This window comes from Protopterus annectens, chromosome 16.part0 (assembly GCF_019279795.1).
Source record: "Protopterus annectens isolate FY-2018-M chromosome 16.part0, PAN1.0, whole genome shotgun sequence".
Classification (NCBI taxonomy): Eukaryota; Metazoa; Chordata; order Ceratodontiformes; family Protopteridae; genus Protopterus; species Protopterus annectens.
In genome coordinates, this window is record NC_056750.1 from 378,328,109 (window position 1) to 378,349,698 (window position 21,590).

General features: G+C 40.3%; 1 protein-coding gene across 1 annotated transcript in view; it reads left to right on the forward strand.

Annotated features, from left to right (window-relative positions):
* Positions 1-1,600: 1,600 nt before the first annotated feature.
* The window catches only part of PDCL (phosducin like), a 104,605-nt gene continuing 84,615 nt past the window's right edge, over positions 1,601-21,590 (forward strand). Inside the window, exon 1 of the mRNA XM_044058570.1 lies at positions 1,601-1,758. Within this exon, the coding sequence (XP_043914505.1) occupies positions 1,605-1,758 (154 nt within the window). The 5' untranslated portion in view covers positions 1,601-1,604. The remainder of the gene's footprint in view (positions 1,759-21,590) is intronic.

Below are 21,590 nucleotides of genomic sequence, written 5' to 3' on the forward strand. Positions count from 1 at the left end.
AAATGTTTTTAGTTTGTTTTTTTCTGATTTTCAGAGTACAAAAACACCTTCAGTGATCACTGTACACAAGCTACAGGAATTCACTATCCACACCACTGCATGCCAGTTATGTGACGTGGCTAACTCACCACTATCAAACAATATTTGATGTGGATATCCCACCACTGCCAAACAATTTAATACGCGACACCCATGCTCTGGCCCAGTAATCAAGGAGCCTCACTCCTCACCACTAGCACCAGTGAGGGGCGTCCACATTGGGAGGACAACAGGTACACACAGTGAAGTACAATTTCCCTTAAGAGCACACAGAGATCAGTCTGTCTGGGGCTGGTTTCTCCCTCCCGATCCTTGATAAGACTCCCCACTGGCACAACTGCAGGTTTCAGATGTCAGCCGAGTAGTCAAGCCAAAATCTCCAGTACCCTCTGTCCAACCAGTACTTTGTGTCCCTGCCCAAGTAGCTGACACACACACACACACACACACACACACACACACACACACACACACACACACACACACTCTTTAAGATTTGATTTCTATACAAACACACACACTCCTGGGGAAGGCTGGCACAGGTTCACTAGCTATGCCCCCTTTTGCCCAGGCTATAAGGTAGTAGTCACTGATACCAGCTACTCTTATCAGCTACTCTAAAGGCCCTTACCAGAGGATGTCCAATTCTACTGTGCAGTGTTGTTGCTATCTAATTAGTAAGTGTGATGAACAGCAAGGCTAGAGTGGCTTATACAGTATCACCAAATACATGTAAGCACTCCAAGAGTGTAAACATCTCTACACAAAACAGCCACAGTTAAAAGGTTTAAAATATGTAATGGTAAATAAAAACACAAGACAATACTAATTAATTCAACACAATGACAGTAGAGAGTTCAGAAATCAAAGGAGATACTTTAAAACAACATTGTAGGATAGTCTGACATAACTATACAAGACAGCTGGACTAATCTTGCTATTTCTATCCATCTCTAAGAGAAATTATAAGATCTTACTTACAGATCAAAACACAGTGCTGGTGAGTTGTCAGATTCAGAACAAAATACAAAATGCTAACTCTTTTTCTCTGTGAAAGTCTTAAATTGATAATGACATTTTGCTGAGTATTTCAGATTACATCATTCTTGACACTTCTGCTTGTTTCACAGGCTCACAGAACTTAAAATTTAACATATCTTTGTAATCTGCACCTGCCAGGAAGCCACAGCAATAAAAGACGCTTTACATGTGAAACCTAGTAATTCTCTCTGTCTTAGGACAATAGAATTTTCTGGCCCAGACATCCCGTCCCCAAGCTTGAGATCAAACAGTTGTAAAATCCTTTACTTATCAGCTTTCTTTCCACAGGGTGCACTGTGGTTACATTTTTGGAAGCTCATAACATAACACAGTTTTATTACATTTGTTACACAAGCTTGTGGATCATACTAATATTTACAATGACATAGAATTATTTACAAAATTCTATCTAGCTGGGCTATCAGCCTTCATTCACAGCTGCTACAAAATGTTTGAGTTTTTGCAAACCAGATAATGGCAACAGTATAAATTTCTTTTTTCCTTTTTTTTTCCTTCAGGTTATAATGGCAACTTTGGATGATAAACTGCTTGGAGAAAAACTCCAGTACTATTACAGTAGTAGTGAGGATGAAGACAGTGATAAAGAGAATGATTCAACTATCCAAAATCCAACTGCTTCACAGCCAGAGTATTGCAGCGATCAGACTGTTAATACAGGTACTACAGAACATTGTCTTTATAACAAGTTAACATCACACCAGACACTACTTTGGAATGGGAGGCAAGCCACCTCTTGGTTGTGGCATGTTAATAGTAATACACAATTGTACTGTAAGGTTGTTCCCTTCGCTGTAATTTTATTTATATTTGTCATTTTTGAATGGGACTTGACATGTTCTTTCTGACAAGGGGTTACAGAGTAGGTTTTTGAGGAAGTGAATGTAGTGGAACTGTATTTTGGAGTGAGGGAGTCTGGAAGCCTATGCAAAAGTGGTTTATAGAACATTATTACATGAGACATTCAGACAGGTTTCTGCAGAGTAAATAAATGTTGCATGATAAAGAATGGAAAGATGAGCGCTTTCAATATTGTAGGATCTGTAGTAATTTAAAAGGTTGAAGTGCCACTGATTCTCCATATGTAAATCTGTCAGTTACGTTTGCCAGAGAGAAATGTAACAGTGTTGCTTTCTGCATACATACAGATTCCTCCTAGGTGTCAAGATCGGAGGTTGCTAGTGCCCTGCCCCAAAACAAATTCAGCCACTAAGACTTTTAACTTTATGTTCATTGTACTGATTAAGTGCTGCTGTTCCATTACTTTCAGATACATTACTCTTTTTCTTTCATTCAAATTTGCAGCTGGAAAAAGCAGGGGAAAGGGAAAAATGGAGCATGCAGCTGTGACAGTCTGCAGGAGTATACACAGATGGCTTCCCTGCAGTCAGTAGCACTTGAAAGCCATGTATTATTTTACTGAACGGAATTATTGCTGCCCCATTATGAACAGAGCTTGTGATAGCAATTCACTAGTGTAATGCTGTGTATTGCTTCCCTGGGATCAACACTACTTGTGAAAGTAATGTTATCTTCGTAAACAGCAGCAAAATGCTGTGTATTGCATCTCTGCAGTAAAACCATTGTAAAAAAAAAAATGATTTGTCTTAATCAGCCAAAACCATATTGCATCCTTGTAATCAGCACAGGATAACCCTAGTTATAAAGACTCTGACACAAAAAACTCCCATAGGAACAACGGCTGTGAAAATTAAAGGAAATACTAAAGCTTTATTTTCCAGAACACTGTGAATAAAGGGAAGTACTTTGGCTGAAATGACTAAGATAAAAAGAAAGAGAGAATGTTTTGGCTGAAATGACTGACTGGAAATGTATCAGGAAAAAAAGATGCAAAAAGGCTGATTTAAAGAGTGGACAGCAAGGGTTGCATACATGGGGTGACCTGGCAAGTGTAGAGTCTAGATGGGTAGACTGAACCAAGGTCTAATGGGTGAATGACGTGCTTATTATAATACTGCAGTTAATGGCAGGAGCTGTGGTGCAGTCTAAATTATCTTGTACAGTATAGTACGGTATAAAATTTTTTTCTAATACTTATAAATGCATGCTTATAAACAAAATGTTATACGTGTTGAGTATATTACTGTTATTCATTGTGCTGTTTAATATGGCTTGGGTTAACTTTGATAAGTTTCATGAGCCCCTCATGCATGGTTCTCAAATAAAAAAAAAAATAAATGCATCACTGAACTTTGTGAATGTAGTAGTATTCAGTGGTTTTGAGCCAACATTCAAACTATAAAACACTGCATACAGATTAAAAATTAAAGCAGTAGAGGTAAAAAGAAATCAAAGCAAATCATGTACAGATATGTTTTTCTCACAAGGCTTCATTGATTCTAAAAACTGAACTACGCTACCCTACATTTACAGTAAAGCCACCAAGACATTATCTTGTTGAAAATCTTGACTTTTATATGTTCTTTTTTAACACCTTTATTGAATTATCACTTTTTTTCCTCAAAATCTCTTTAATTTATTTAAATGATCACTTAACTCATTAAAGCTGGGCGATGCTTGTAGATGTTTCTGCAGTTACATCCTACTGACGCCTCTAGACTTCAAATATTGCTTGCTCATATTTGCATTAATAATTTCAAAATCATGCCACGTACTAAGTTTTTTTTAAAAGATTTCATGTTAAAGCTTATACAGTGACAAACTCAAATGTGTTGATACCTTCACCTGTGCTAGGCAGAGGTCAAGTATATTAATTGTTGTGCATGTAATATTTATGTTGTCATAACTGCCATGTTTTTTCTAAATGAAAATTGTCAGCAGGATGAACAAAACTCTGCTGACAGTATGCACATAATTGCAAGTTGTTTGAAAATTTAGAAACTTAACTATGTTTACTTTGTCTTGTAAAATCCAGTTTAGAACCTAAAGAATATTACCACTATTAAACTAGTTTGTGTTGAAGAGTTTGTCATTTACTCTTTTAGTAACCCCTATAGTTCCAGTGATGCATACATTTGTTTGAAATGTGAGGACATAATATGATTCTAGCAAAAAGCTTATGCTCTGCCCACTGCAGGTTACAGTGCAAACTTCCAGAACTTTATTGGAGGAAATGAGTTAAGATATAGACAACATACATTAATGTAATACATTATTTTGTATATTTATCAAGTAATTGTTATATACATTGGTAAAGTCTTGCCATCCCCTTAAACCTCACTCCTCCTCCTCCTAAACATTGTTCTGCATGTATTGTTCCCATAATTTCCATTTCTCCTCTGTAATTTTTTCCTATCATTTTCTAAAGATCCCACTTCCAGTTCTTTTGTCTTGGTTAACAATATTCAGCACTTCAAATACAGCTTGTTTAGACTTTGATTTCCACTTTCTAATAGTTACTTTCTAGGCAGCCACCAGAATTAAATGTATCAAGGCTTTATTTACTGTGTCTAGGCTTTTCAGATCCTGTATCCTTGCTCAAGAAAATAATTTCCTTAGTTACACCCATTTGCTCACCCCGTATTTCTCATTTAAAAATTCCCTATAGAATACTCTGTTTGCCAACTCATTGCACTCCTAAAACATGTGATGTTCTATAGTTCTGTCTCGCCTTCATTCTTGTATATGGGTTCGGCTCCGACTCGGCCGAATACAAAGTTCAAAGTCTCTCAGTTGGCTTGTGGCAAGGTATCCCATAGTGCACTAGTAAGAATCCCGAGATCTTGTTTGCAGCGTCTACGAGTTCAGAAGTGCTTCCTTGGCTAAGTTGGATATTTTCATTACTATTCTTATTTGTATTGATAATTTTGCATATTGTATAGCTTAATTTACATAGTTTAGGTAATAGTTATTATTAGGTAATAAATAGAAGTGTGTTTTTGCTATTTTCTGTAGTTATTGTTGAGAACTTGGCAGTTTCTAGGCCCGTTTTGTTCTCAGAGTGGTATTTCTTCTGTGTGCTAGATTTTTGAGAGAGTTTTCTATTAGTGTAGGTCCGCGTTTTGTGTTGGGACCTTTTCTTCTAGTATTGTATTTCACTAGAGTAGTTTTTGTGTGTGCAGTGTTGTTTGCTATTCTTATTGGCTAAAATTTTGCCTGTTTAAAATTTAAGTTTGTGGTGTCCTTGTTGATGTAGCTTTCCTGTTTCTGTGACAGCTGGGTCCGTTTAAGTTAGAGGACCTAGTCCTCTATTGTCCTTTTCTGGTGTTCCTCATCAGGGCTAGGCCTGTTTAAGTTAGAGGACCTAGTCCTCTGTTGTGTTTCTTGTGTGCTGTGTTTCTTGCAGGGCGAGGCCCGTTTTAAGTTAGAGGACCTTGTCCTCTCTTCTGTCTTTCATAGTGTTCGGTTAGTAGTAAGCATGTCTAAGGAGTCTAAATATCATAAACTTTCGGGTTTTAAAAAGTGCGTTAAGTGCTTCCAAAAAATGTCTATAACTGATTGGCATAGTAACTGTGTTTACTGCCTTGGCGCCATTCATCTGCAGGAAACTTGTTCTTTATGTCACTCCTTCAGATCTCGGGTTCTCCAAGAAAGGAAGAACAAGCTAATCCTGAAAGGTCTCCTTAAGCCTTCCTTTGAGGAAGATTTAGCCAGGTCGTCATCCTCCCACTCCAAGTCTCCTTCAGAGAAAGAGAAGGTCAAGTCGGTCAAGAGACATTCTCCTGCATTGACTATTTTGTCTGGACCTCCTCAAAAAGTTTTGACATTGGACAAGCCTTCTACTTCTTCGGCTCCACTCTCCTCGGAGCCGGACAAGGTTATCGATATTGACACTGCAGTGTCGGCTCCAAGTTTTTCGGAGCTGACTTCTGAGAAATTACCTTGGAGCTGGTCCAGAGAGTTATTGCCGGTCTTCCCAACTTTATGATCTCCCATATTGCAGAGATCTAGGTCGCCTACCCTGTCATCCAGATCCTCAGAGTCTTTCTGAAGAGGATGTAGAGAGAGTAGTGCGTAGACTCTTGAAGTCATCTGCTTTGCCAAAATTGTTGTTGGCTCTGACCCAGTCAGTTACGGAGCCATCCAAGACCATTTTCCCTGTTGCTGTTCCTCCTCCAAGCCGTGTTGGTCCTTCGGAGCCAGAGCTTTCGGTGCCACTTGTGGTGGAACCCTCAGTTCCAGCACCCCTTGTGTCTTTCTTGGAGCAGAGTTCTGCTCCGACACCTTCGGCGCCGTCCTTGGTGTCTAGGAGCAGAAGCTCACCAGTCTGCCCAGACAGGAACGCTTGGACCCGACTCTTCAGAGCCTACCTCTCCGTGCTTCGGCTAGATTGAGCTCTGATCCTACATCCATCTCTGAGCCGATCGCTTTGGAGCTGAGGGCTACTTCGTTTCCTCGGAACCAGGGCTGTGCTCGGAGCCAGAGAGATCTGCATTCAAGATGATGAGCATGCTGTCCAGGTCGTCTGCTCTGCATAAGGGTACCGATGCTCTTCCCCCTCAAGCACCGACCTCTGTCTCGGCACCATCTCTCTCTCTCTCTGCAGCAGAGACCCACGGCCTCAGGAGCCCCTGTTGGGTGGCCCCCAGTCTTCCAAGACCTCCCCAGAATACCCTTCTGAGGAGCCCCCTTGGAAGAAGACTTGCAAGAGGAAGCATGTAGACTCCCCGGATGAGTCCATCACCTCAGACACTGACCTTGAGGAGTCAGAAGGGTCCCCTAGGTCGTCCTCTGATATCTCCTTTGTAGATATCCAAGAGATCCTGAAGCAGAGAGGTGGCTGGCCCACTGCCACCCCTTCTGATGAGTCGTCTGTGTACCTGAAGGCTTTCGGGTCTCAACATTCAGCCTCTTGGGTGTCTCCACTTTTTGATGAGCTCCCGGACGTAGTTAGTCAAAAAGTGTGGGAAACTCCTGAATCCATGGAACCAGTCCCCAAAAGGCTAAACAAATTTCTCTCAGCCCCCAAAGAGAAAGAGTTCTTGACCAAAGGTGGTGTGCCTGTAGATGCCATGATGGTGGCGGCAGCCACAAAGAAGGAGCTAGCGGAGACTTATCTGTCCATCCACCAAACAAGGAGTCTCGAATGATGGATACATGCGGGAAGCCTATCTTCTCTTCAGCAACTTTCACTGTCAGATCGCTGAATCATTGTCAGATCGCTGAATTACCTTACCCATTTTACTAGGCTTCAAAGAGGTCTCCTAAAAGAACTAGGAGATACTCTCCAAGGTACATCAACTGAAGGAGTCCCTGAGAAAGTTACTGCTCAGTTGTCCACCTTAAACTCTAGTGTTAACTCCTCCATGAGGCTGATATCCTGTGCAGCAGATGGAGTGAGTAGGGCAGCAGGTTCAGGAGTTTCCCTTAGGAGACACTCCTGGATGGGCTTGTGTAACTTTGCAGAGCCCTTCAAATCTACTTTTACCAATCCCCCTTTGATGGTTCCTCTTTGTTTGGACCAAAGGTAAAAGATACACTCACCAGGTGCGAGCAGGAAGGGAAAACTCTCTGCCATGGGAGTACGTTTTTCCGTCCCTTCTAGACCATACCCCAAGGGTCAGAGAGGTGGGAAAAATGTGGTTCAAGAAATCCCAGAGATTTTTCCCGGACGCACAGGATGATTCCTCCTTCAGAGGAAGAGGAGCTAATGGTAGACACCCTAGAGGCAGGGGGGAGGTCTGCAAAACCAAGGAGGCCAGGATTCCTTTCGCGGTCGTCCCTATCAGCACTCCTGAAGTGGTGCCCGACTGCGCTTCTTTGGAGCCAGTCTGGGGTTGCTTATCTTTGTATGCAGAAGCCTGGCTCAACATCACACAAGACGTGGGTACAAAGAATAATCACCAGGGGATACTCCATACCTTTCTTTCTCTCACCCTCATACCACCAAGAAGATCTCAGATGTTCCACCCAATCACAGGGATGAGGAAACCATAGAAATTCAAAACTTGCTTACAAAGAGAGTCATCCAGAAGAAGCGCAGTAGGGCACCACTTCAGACCAGATAGGATTTGAAACATACACCAGATTCTTTTTAGTGCCAAAACGAACAGCCGACTGGAGGCCCATTTTGAACCTCAGCAAATTAAACGAATCAGTAAAGAAGTCCAGGTTCCAAATGGTAACTCTGCAGTCAATACTCCCTCTGTTAGGGAAAGGCAATTGGATGTGCTCCCTAAACCTCAAAGATGTGTACTACCACATCAAAATGGACAGAGCATCTAGGAGTCATTAACACTTCCGGCTGGGAGCCAGTCATTACCATTTTTGTGCTCTGCCCTTTGGTCTCGCCACAGCCCCCAGGGTGTTCACCAAATGCATGGCAGTAGTGACAGCTCACGTGAGACGTCTTGGATTCCAGGTGTTTCCGTACCTGGACGACTGGCTCCTGACTGCCACTACCAGGCATCTACTTCTACAAGCCAGGGATTCAACCATTCAGCTCTGCACCCAGCTAGGAATTATGATAAATTGGGAAAAGTCTGCCTCGTCACCCTGTCAATATGTGACTTTTATAGTCTCCATGATGGCTCGCCTTCCCGCAGACAGAATTCAAAATCTCGGACAACAGATATACACCCTACTTCCTCAACAGAGTCAAAGCCAAGACATTACTGAAACTTTTAGGGACCATGGCTTCTACCATAATTCTAGTTCCACTAGCCAGACTACATATGCAAATCCTTCAGTGGCTATTCTCTTCTCAGTGGTCTATCCAACAACTACCTCTGTCTCACCATATTCTGATAACGGAATCTTGCAAAAAGGACCTTTTGTTGGTGGATTCAGCCCGATCAACTAACAGGAACACCCTTCCTTCCTTGCCAACCTGTTGCTACTGTGACCACGGATGCCTCCTAGATAGGGGGGGAGCATTATCTAGGCAGGACTGTCCAAGGCACATGGCAAGATCACGAGGCTCACCTGCATATCAGTGTCCTAGAGATGACAGCAGTGCTGCTAGCATTGCAAGCACTTCATGACTTTCTTCCTCTAGGGACGATAGCAATCCAATCGGACAATGTCAGTGGTATGGTATTTAAACAAGCAAGGAGGAACCAGATCTTACCCCCTATGTCTGGAGGCTCTTTGTGTTTGGCAGTGGATGATATCTTCCCAGTGCTTTCTAGTAGCAAATATCCCAGGGACAACTAGTGTGATAGCTGACCAGCTCAGCAGGACAATCTTGATGTCTCACAAGTGGTGTCTGAATCAGGAAGTCGCGGAGCAGATTTTCCGCAAATGGGGACAGCCTTGCTATCTGCTTACCAGTCCAATCAACGCCAAATGCAGCAGCTACTTCTCCCTTATCCCCCCTCCGTGGGAGATGCACAGATGCACTTGTTCACAATCTGGGATGTCTTTATGCATTTCCTCCCTTTCCGCTCCTATTGAAAGTGATTCAGAAAGCAAAGTCCTTGGGAAGCAGAATGGTTCTGATAACTCCTTACTGGCCTCGTCAGATTTGGTTCCCCTTTCTCGGGCCTCATCTTTTAGACGACCCATGGACTCTGGACCAGTTCCAGACCTCATGTCCGACACCCTCCACCCCAGCCTCCACACCCTCAACTTGACAGCGTGGCTTCTCCACTTCCATCCCTAGTCGGGCTTCATGATTTTTCACCTGAAGTTACCCATATCCTCATGTCTTCCCACAAACCTTCCACGAGGAAATTACACGCTAGCAAATGGAAAAGATTTTCTATTTGGGCAAAAGAGAAAAATGTAGATCCTTATACAGCTTACATTCCCTTGGTGTTAGAATTCCTAACTGATATTTTTCATCAGGGATCAGCTGCTGCTACAAAAGTTCAACTGGCAGCGATATCCAATTTTCATTTGGGACAACATGAGCCCTGACATATGGCTCACAGATCGTGTAAGACTTTCTTTAATGGCACTACCTTGCTAAGACCTCCCGTTCTGGAACCTTTGTCTCCTTTAGATCTAAATTTGATTCTAGCCAAACTTCCCCACCTTTTGAACCCGCACATTCTTGTGAACTGAAGTTCCTGTCTTGAAAGATCACTTTTCTAGTAGCTATTGGATCCGCCAGAAGAGTGCCAGAGTTACAGGCACGGTCAGTCAAACCTCCTTACTTGATTTTTCATAGAGACAGTTTCCCTTTGTTCAAGCCAGTCTTTCATCCCTAGGGTTTGCTCTGTCTAATTTGAGTCAAACTATCGAACTGCCAGTATTTTTTCCTAATCATTCAAACAGTGCAGAATATAAGTTTCATTAACTTGATGTTCACAGACAGTTAAGGTTCTGTCTTCATAGAACCAAGGAACTTAAAATCAGACCAATTGTTCGTATCCTTTTCTGAGACTAGGATGGGTACACCAGTCTCTAAGATAACTCTGTCAAATTGGATCTCAAACTGTATCTCGTTTATTTACTCTTCCAGTGGCAAACAACTTCTGTTTAAAATGAAGGCTCATTCAACCAGATCCTTATCCACATCTGCTGCTTTTCAAGCCAGAGTTCCAATTGACATTATTTGTGCAGCAGCAACTTGGGCTACCCCTCATACTTTTATTACTCATTACAAATTGGATTAGGGGTATAGCCACCTTTGGTTCCACGGTTCTTAGGGGTGTATTCCCGTGAGCCACCCGAGAAAAAGGTGCTAGGGACGCTGTCCCATATGTAAGAATGAAGGCGAGATAGGACTACAGGTAAAGAAGTTATGTACTCACCATAATGTTCCATGTTTATAGTCCATCTCGCCTTTCATTCTTACGAACCTACCCACCTAACCCCCGTCCATGTATTCTTGGAGGATCTGGAGACAAGATAGTATTGCTTCTTTGTAGGGTGGAGACCGTTCATCTTTTGGTTCCTTATGGAAAACTTGTCTATCACTTTTATAGTCAGCAGCAAACGAGATCTGGGGATTCTTACTAGTGCACTATGGGATACCTACTTTGCCATGAGCCAACTGAGAGACTGAGCTTTGTAGTCGGCCAAGTCGGAGCAGAGGATCGGCTCCGAACCCATATGTAAGAATGAAGGGCGAGATGGACTACAAACATGGAACGTTATGGTGAGTACATAACTTCTTTTTCCCCATTTACCACCTTCTTCCCTATCACATCTCCAGCATTTGCCATCTACCCAAGTAAATATTCTTTGGAGTCTGCTTGGGGTGTAAAGTTCCTATGTAAGCACTTCCAAACAAAAATTCAAAATCTTCTAGACTTTGTTGCACATGTCAGAGCCATACGTATGTCCTCCTATTGTTTTCTTGTAAATTGCTTATCCAGTCGCTCTCAATCTTTTCTAATCTCCTTCCTATAGTTGTTCAGTATTTTATATGCCCTATTAATTATCCTTTTATTACAGATGCTTATGTTGTAGAGTTAAAAAAAAAAAAAAAAAAAAAAAATCTTCCAGAGCAGGTATTTCCCTTGGGAGTTCCCTATCCCTTTCTCCTTGCCTGTAGTATCAATTCCTGATAGGGAATGCAGTCTCTAGCCTGCAGTCTAAATGTATTCTCAGCCTTCCAGTTTTATTACCTTTCTCTCTCTAGTTATTTGCTCACAATACCTTGGTTCCTTTGCCAGTTTTTCTCCAGTAAATTCCAGCCCCCTCTTGTCTATTCTGTGTACTGTATTTTGTTATCCCTATTGGAAAATCTCCTTTCTAGTGTTGGCTTACTTCTTAGAATATATGAGTATAATATTTTGTATGGCTGTTCTCCATAAGAATCTCCATCCAAAATCTCACTCCACCCCACAGGTTTATCAACATACCTTTCCATTTTGAATTAAAAACTTCTGATTGTGTTGTATAAATGAGCTTTAATTGTGCAGCTCTAAAATATCCCTTCAAATCATGTAATCCTAAACCACCTTATCCTATTGGAAGGATTAGCTTATCTTACTTGACCATTCCCCTTTCCCCTCCCAGATAAAATCCTTCGACTATTTATTAATTACTGTCCACAACTTCTCTGGTTAATAAATAAATTTTATATCTAATCTGTATATAAAACTAAAGGAACTAAAGACATCTCTCTACGGCTTGTATTTTGTTATCCATAAACAAGAGCTTCAAGTTTCTCAGTTTTTTGGATCATCTTTTGTTTAATCTCTTCCACATATTGTATTAAGCTGTGATAACACTGAGGTTAAATGGTAAACCACAATACAGAACAAAGAATATGAGACGAGACACTGAGCTTCAGCTAAAAGCAGTTTAACTTAACATAGTCATTTACTTATAAAACACACCTACTTATTTGTCTTGCAGACCATATGAAGGACCCTCATTCAACTATGTATAGCAGCATCTGTTTGGCCAGGGCAGCCTTTGTATCTGTCAGCCAAGTTAAATCATATCAAACAAGGCTAAGGTGGCAACTTGTATCCTGGTGCATTTATCAGTTTATTCACTGGCAGACTGGAGTACTGAAAGCAAATGAATCAGGAGGGTCAGTCAGCTTAGCATGCGTCATGGTCTTTATAAACCAGTCCTATCTGCTGATGCATAGTGATAGTTCAGCAGTTGATTCCAGCTCAAACTGATATTTTTGGAACTCTTATGACATTAATAGCATATAGTTTCCTGAGTCATCTGAAACTTTTACAAAGAACGTTAGTTTTTTTTTCATTTCATGTTTACACACTAGTTTCCCTAATCTGTTAGAAACTAAAATATATCCTTACGAAGCATGGTTTACGTCTCCTTTTTAAGCACATTGAATTCAAAAGGTCACAACCTGCAGGTGCTTGTAAAATGTTTCTCGTATATTTTACAGCATAAATGCAAAACTGATTAATGCAGGATTATTAAAAATGCTCACTAATAATCATAATAGGCTAACAAGCATATTTAACTCTTTAATGCAGATTTATACTGTTATGTTTTTGCTACTCACTCTTTTGTTTAATGCCTAACCATGACTGAACTGAACCAGTAAAATGGGACAGAAGGCATGAGCTCAATACACATATCCTTAGCTGTTGTAATGGAATCCTTTTTAATCCATACTTTTAAATACTTTTATTTTATCGTGACCCCATAAGAATGGGTATTGCTGGACCAGTTCATGTGTGGGTACATAATTTACAGCTGTAGTCTGTTTTTTATCTTCATTCATTTTATATTCTGAAAAGACTTGAAACTGTCTCAAGATGGTCCACAACACTGAGGTGTGTGTCTGTTTTTTTATCCGGTCCAGAATCTTATCCTCTAAAAATCCAACTTTTTTTTGATTACCCATACCAGTTATGCCCTTAAATGTGAGACCCTTGTAAATCCAAAGCAAATAAAGGGAAAAGAAGATACCCCTGCTTGTCAGAAAGGAACCTTCTTACTTTAATGTTTGCCTTCAATTCCTCCTATAGCCTCCCAATTAACCTTATTGTATCGAGGAATGCAGATGCTTCCATTGCCTTACTCATCCCAGCTTCATCTGTTGAATGCTTTTCTCTGCATCAAGACCCAACAACAGCGGTATTTTCTTGCACTCTATTTTGCTCTGGATCATCATTTGTTCTATTCGGTGTTCTCGTATGTTTGCTTCCCTTCCACAAAACCACACTGATCCATATCTTTCAATTTTGGCAGCACCTTTGCCTTTCTTTTAGACTTGAGCACCATATAATATTAATAAGTCCAGAAAGGAGTGCAGTGAGCCAAAACAGGGAACCCAAGGATAAATATCCACTCGATTTATTAAGCAAAAACACCAACAAATATCAATAGATATAAACGCTTTTAAAACACATCAGAAACGCGCGTTTTCGTCCTCAACATTCAGACTTCATCAGATACATAAGAATTAAAACATAAATCACTTGTATATCCAAATTAAAGTCAATTAACCAATAGAATATTAACTCGGCATTTAAATGGACTAACCAAAACATTCTCTCTGGGCTCATAAATATTCATGATTTGATATTAAATATATTACATTGCTTATAAGATGCTTATCAACTCAATAATATTGTTTAAAACATGAATTCATATAGTTCCATATAATTATAAAAATAAATACTTAAAAACATTTAATAACAATGATATAAATACGAATAAATAGAAATTACATATAAAATCCAATATTAACTGGCTCCCTCTGCTGACAGGATTCATAATTACTATTAAATTCTACTAGCTCTTAATTTTAATAAAGGCAAAATTGTTAAAAATCATTAAGACATTAAATAGATATATGCATAACCTCAGTAGGGAAGAAATTGTAGTATTGAATGAGTTAAGAGCTAATCACCAGGTTAGAATTATGAAGCCTGATAAGGGAGGGGGTATAGTTATCATGGAGAATATGTATTATGAAGGAAAAATGAACTTAATTCTAAGGGATGAAAGGAAATACACGTGTTTCTAAGAATGAAGTGAATACGGCATATCAAAGAATAGATATGTTATTACATGATATGCTATATGAAAAAGTGATAGATGATTCTACTTATAAATTTTTATATGTGGGTAAGCCAAAAATACCGGTTATTTTTGGCATACCTAAATTTCACAAGGATTCAGTAGATCCACCCCTTAGACCTATAGTTTCTGCGGATAGTTCTAAAACTTTACCATTGGCAAAATACGTTGATTTGAAAACCAAACATATTTGGGTAAACAACAGAACTATTCTTAAGGATTCTTGGGATTTTTTGAAAGAACTTACCCCTGAAGTGTATGTGGATAATTTATTATTTGTTACAATTGATATAATTGATTTATTTTCAAGTATTCCATATGACAAAGGTATGGAATTGTTTGAGGAATCTATATTTCAGGATAAGGAATTAACTCAAAATGAAAAAATAACTAGTATTAGTCTGATGGAAATAATATTGAAATATAATTTCTTGGTGTTTAATGGGGAATTTTTTCAGCAAATACAAGGTGTGTCCATGGGGGCAGCATGTGCTCCCACGTATGCTAATACAGTGTTATCTAAATGGGAGGAAAAATATATTTTAAATTCAGATTTTCAGAAATACTGGATATTATATCGTAGATTTTTAGATGACATGGTTATTTTCTGGACTGGTGGACAGGAGAAATTTATGGAATTTATGAATTATTTAAATACTACCACGGACTTTTTGAGATTTACATACAATATTACTCCTGATTGTTTGCAATATTTAGATGTGGAGATTTATAAGACAAATCAAGAACTAGAAACTAAAGTGTTTCGTAAAAGTACCTTTTGTAATTCCTTTCTACGTTATGATAGTGCCCATCTTTTACACTGTAAAAGGAATATAGTAAAAGGGCATTTGTGAGAGTCTCTAGAATGACTAGCTTAGATATAGATTTTGTAGAAGAATGCGATTTATTGGAGAAAATGTTTTTAGATGGAGGTTATCCTAAAATGTTTGTTAGTAAAATAAGGGAAGAGGTGGAAAAAGGTAGACTAGAAAGATTTAAACCTATTAAAGGTAGGGGTTATTATAAGAATACTCAAGAGGGAGGAAGTGAAGATGGAAATGTATTTGAGGGGTTTCAAAGAGGTTTAGTGTTAGAATTTAATGCCACTAATCACAAGATTAGGGATATTTTACGGAGGGAATGGGAAAAATTTGTATCTCTCACAGATATTGTGGAAATATCTAAAATAACCCCAAAAGTAATGTACAAAAATTCCCATAGTATAAGAAAAATGTTGGAAAATGGTAATAACAGGATTATGAGTGGGTCAAGTATTAATTTAATATCTACAGGCCATAGAAGAATAGGGACTTATAAAATGTGGGAGGTGTAATCAGTGTCCCTATATTATTAACGAAGGGGCCATTTACCTTGAGAGTAGAAAGAGATGGATCAGAAGTAAAGGTTTTTATTCTTGTGACACTAAAGGAGTGGTATATCTTGTGATATGTCATAAATGTCAATCATTTTATGTAGGAAAAACAGAAAGAACATTAAGAAAAAGAATATATGAACATATTTATGATATTTCAAAAGCAAAAGACACTAATGCACTTTATAAACATTCCAGAGTTTGTGTAGGATATAGTTTTTACTTTTTTGTATTAGAACAAATTGGACAGGATATTAGAGGGGGTCCCTGGGAGGAAATTTTGGAAAGTAAAGAGTTATGGTGGCAAGTTACCCTAGATGCGGGGAAAAAAACAGGTCTTGATGATTTTTTAACAATTTTGCCTTTATTAAAATTAAGAGCTAGTAGAATTTAATAGTAATTATGAATCCTGTCAGCAGAGGGAGCCAGTTACTATTGGATTTTATATGTCATTTCTATTTATTCGTATTTATATATTTATATCATTGTTATTAAATGTTTTTAAGTATTTATTTTTATAATTATATGGAAATATATGAATTCATGTTTTAAACAATATTATTGAGTTGATAAGCATTTTATAAGCAGTGTAATGTATTTAATATCAAATCATGAATATTTATGAGCCCAGAGAGAATGTTTTGGTTAGCCCATTTAAATGCTGAGTTAATATTCTATTGGTTAATTGATTTTAATTTGGATATATGTGATTAATGTTTTAATTCTTCTGTATCTGTTGAAGTCCGAATGTTGAGGACGAAAACGCATGTTTCTGCTGTGTTTTGAAAGCGTTTATATCTATTGATATTTGTTGGTGTTTTTGCTTAATAAATCGAGTGGATATTTATCCTTGGGTTCCCTGTTTTGGCTCACTGCACTCCTTTCTGGACTTATTGGTGTTATTTGAGCGCTTTTCACTTTGTTTTCACCGTATAATATTGGTTTAAAATTGAAATGGGTCTGTATGAGTTGAGTGATAGGTGTTTACGATTTTGAGGTATTGCAGCAACCACAGTTTTTTTGCAGGATGCTGGTGCCCACCCCCTTTTTAAATACTCTCAAACAAAACCTTCAGATCTTTATCACTCTTTTCCCTGATAGCTTCCAAACTTCCACAGGAGTAGCACCTGTTCCCGGAAACTTTCCTGCAGATGGATTTTTACATCACGATTTTTAGCTCCTCTCCTCCTGTCTTAACTGTTAATTGGCGAATCTCATCAACTTCTGACCTTGGCGTACTATATCTTCCATAAATATTTAAAAAAAAATTAATTTGTGCTCTTTCTTGATTTCTATATTTCTCTTTTTTAAACAAGTTTTCATAAATTTCTGAAATGTCTGTAATCCTCTACATGATTTCTATTTAAGTTTCTTGTTATAAGCTTTATAAGTTTGGCAGCAACCCTTTCTATTTTCTGTTGCCGAAGTTGTGCTAAAAGTGTTTGTACTCTGGAGTTATCAAATGAACTGTTGCTTTACAGCAATCCTTTCTAAAGTTGTATGTATTATCCAGATACTTAATGTATGTATTATCCAGACACTCAAGTGCGCTAGCCGAATTAAAGCATTTACTGTGTTTCTGTACCTAATTTCTGCTACTTTGTAAAAAAAAAAAATATCCTTGTTTCCCGCCTTTACTGAACTAGAATAGTCCAGTCTTCAGGTATTGCTGATCTCTGGGCTGTGTCATAGTTCCTGTGTTGCCCATATCCTTATTTGGATAGGAGGAAGCTTCTTTGTTCACCAGTGAGAGTGGGGAGCTCTGAGCAGCCTATCTGTCCCTTGAGGAGTGGTTCCAGCCCAGTGACCTGTAGCTTATGGGCCATTTTGTGTCATAGTTCCTGTGTTGCCCATATCCTTATTTGGATAGGAGGAAGTTTCTTTGTTCACCAGTGAGAGTGGGGAGCTCTGAGCAGCCTATCTGTCCCTTGAGGAGTGGTTCCAGCCCATTGACCTGTAGCTTATGGGCGTTTAGGCCATTTCCTATCTCTTTCTAACCCCCTGCTTTAAAGCCAGCTTTAGCACACTTTTGCGCTTGTAATTTAAAGTTTGTCCTGTTTTTTACATTTACCTGTTGAGGCTACACACTCAAGTACGCTAGCCTGTGTTACATATTTACTGCATTTTCCTGCTATTTGTTGAAAAAAAGAAAAACAAAAAAAAAAATTATCCTTGTTTCCCGTCTTTCCTAACCTAGAGTAGTCCAAATACAGGCTTTGCTGTATTCTGGACTTTTGGAAAGTTCCTGTGTTGCCATTTCCTTTCTTGGATTAAGGGAGGCTTCTTTGTTCACCAGTGGCAGTGGGGAGCTTAGAGCAGCCTATCTATCCCTGGAGGAGTGTACCCAGCACAAGAATCTGGTAGTCTATTGGTCATTTTGGGCCAATTTCTAGCTCTTTCAAATCCCCCTGTATAAAACCTGCTTTGGCGAGGTTTTTGCGCTTGTTACTTCTCAGCCAAGCTCCTCGTGGTCCTGCAGAGTGGTGCTAGCAGCAGAGAGGCTAAAAGAGCGACTGCTAACCTGATAAGTGTTTTTTCCTGCTACTACCTGGCGACTGTCTGATCTAGCTAAACTGCAAATATTTCTGCTTCTTGAACTGTTTTTTAAACTGTCTAAAGTTGTTTTTGCACCTGCACTTTTAAAGTTTGTCCTGTTTGTTGCATTTACTTGTTGAGGCTACGCACTCAAGTGCGCTAGCCTGTGTTACATATTTATTGCAATTTCCTGCTGTTTGTTGCAAAAAAGAAAAAAAAAAAAGTTATCCTTGTTTCCCATCTTTCCTGACCTAGAGTAGTCCAAATACAGGCTTTGCTGTATTCTGAACTTTTGGAAAGTTCCTGTGTTGCCATTTCCTTTCTTGGATAGAGGGAGGCTTCTTTGTTCACCAGTGGCAGTGGGCAGCTTGGAGCAGCCTATCTGTCCCTGGAGGAGTGTTCCCAGCGCAGGAATCTGGTAGTTTGTTAGCTGTTTTGGGCCAATTTCTAGCTTTTTCAAGTCCGCCTGTATAAAACACGCTGTAGCGCGGCTTTGCGTGATTTTGTGCATAGCGTGGCATCGAGCAGCGCCGCTTATTTGGGTTTGAGCCTTGGAACTGATCTAGTTCTCATAATAAACACCCTATTCCTATGCTAAAGCCTAGCACTTGCTCACTAAAGCAATTATATAAGTCAGCACTAAAAAATTAAAAGCACTACACCCTCACAAACTCCCCTTGAGTAACTTGTTCCCCATTGGCCCTTTTTTCAATTATAAAGGAATTCCCAATACTATTCTAGCATGTCCAAAGGTCAGTTGACAATCTCCTCTCCGGTCCAGCTGGTGAACCTGGGAATCTTGAGGCAATGTTACAACTGCCTAATGTACACAGACAACCCTCTCTTCCTCCCAACAAATTCCAACACATGTGAGAGATGCAACCATATAGCCAAACTAGAGGCTGAGCTCTCTCAACTCAGTACTGGCGTAACCAGTCAGGAGGAGAAGGAAACCACACTCACTACAATTCCAGTCTCACATAGACCTACCACGACAGCAAACCAAACACATAAACACACACAAACATACTTGGAGGCTCTAAATAAAAATCTGCCTAAGCAGCAGAGACCTCCATAGCAGACACCCAAGCAACCGCTACCCCAAAACAAAACACGTGCAACACATAGCTCACAAAGCCAGTGTGCCGAACAGTCACAGCCCTTAAGGCTAAACAACACACCTGATACACTTGTAATAGGTGACTCTATCATCAGGCACACTGACGTCCCGCTCACCAGGCTGAACAAGGAGAAGGTCACGGTGAGCTGCCTATCGGGCGCTAGGATCCGCCACATAACACAAGCACTCAGGTCACTCCAAGACAAGTACAAATATGACCCAGTCATTGTCCATGCTGGTGTGAATGACCCGAGACGTACCTCCCTGGACTACATGAAAAGAGACATAGAGGAGCTCTCTGAGCATGTAGCCCAGGCCGATATGACCCTGACCTTGAGTAGCATCTTACCCTCACCAAGAATGATGCCACAGTATGAAGACAAGATTATCGATTTCAACAATTGGCTTAAGTATTGGTGTCATTCAAAGGGGATCCAATGCCTGTCAGCCTGGGATGACATGCTCGACAAGCCACGATGCTTCGCTAGGGACGGCTTGCACCTGTCACCCCTGGGCTTTCGGATATTGGCAAAGGCTCTTGCTACCCCCGTAGTGCCTTTTTTAGGCAAGGCTCAAAAGACCTCCATAGGTATCACAAGGGATAAGAAACTGAGTAATGCTACTCAACGCCAGAAGTCTAAACCTCAAGATGCACGCACTCGAAACTCTCCTTAGCATGGAGAACATCGATATCTGTGCAGTAATGGAAACCTAGTTCAAGGCTCTCGAGAGCACCCCAGCACTACCAGGTTATACCCCATACCATGCTTTTCGGCCCCAAAACTTGGACCGAACCACAAAAGGAGGGGGAGTATCAATATTCGTCAAAGATACCCACACCTCCAGGTTGGTGGCACAGCACAAAGCATCAGAGACTATCCATGTGCAACTAACAGTGGGTAAAACTGCCTTCCAGTTTATAGCCTGCTACAGACCACCCTCCCAAACCCAGGAACCCCACTCGGCCTTCCTGAGAACACTGGAAAATATGAAGGTCTCTCCAAACACCATTATATTGGGTGACTTCAACTACCCAACCATAGACTTGGGAGCATTACTCTAGCTCCAACACCCTAGCCCAAAGGTTCCTAGAATTTATAAACTCAAATGCTATGGAACAACTTGTTACCACTCCCACAAGAGGGGAAAACATACTGGACCTGATCATCACCAACATGGGGACTCTATGCTCCAGACCAGAAGTGTATCCCTCACTGGTAAGATCAGACCATAAACTAATCTCACTGGATATTCACATCCCGACCCCACCCCATGCCCAGAAAACCACAGTGAAAAACTTCTCTAAAGCAAATTTCACACTCCTCAAAACCGAGGTGGAATCCTTCAAAGCCCCTGGGCCTGTGGATAATATGGCTCAGACCACAAAATCCTTTATAAACACATTCTATGAACATCTTCAGGAATGCATGGATCATGCAATCCCAAATAAAACCAAGACCCAATCCTCCAAAGGCAGATGTCCTGTCTGGTGGACCCCAGCCATAAACAAACTATACAATAGAAGGAGGAAGCTACTACATGTCAGAGCAAAATCCCAAAAAGGGAAGGCATCTCTGATCAGTATTAGCAAAAAACTACGGGCACTCATAAAATCATCTAAGGCCAGCTTCAAGAGAAAAATTGCACAGGACACTAAGGATAATCACAAGGCTTTCTTTAGTTATGTTAGGAACCTGGGTGGGAATTCCCAGATATGCTCAGAATTAGTCCAAAATGACAAAAAATACACCGAACCCACAGACATTGCCAACATCCTAGCTGACAGGTTCAGCGCAAACTCCCCCCCCCCACCAAAAGGGCTAATATCTATCCCAGCAGAGTGCTGCCCCCCTGACATCTCAGATGCTCAGGTAAGAGCTGCCCTCTCCAAAGCAAGAAACACAGCATCAATGGAACCAGACGGTGTCCCGGGCTGCGTCCTACATGAACTCCAAGAAGAGCTAAATCCAAACCTAAAACTACTGTTCAATCTCAGCCTTACTACAGGATATGTACCCAAAGAGTGGCGTACAGCAACAGTGGTCCCTCTCCACAAAGGTGGTGCCTCAACGGATCCTGGAAACTATCGCCCCATAAGTCTCACTAGCTTGGTCTGCAAAGCTATGGAAAGGATCA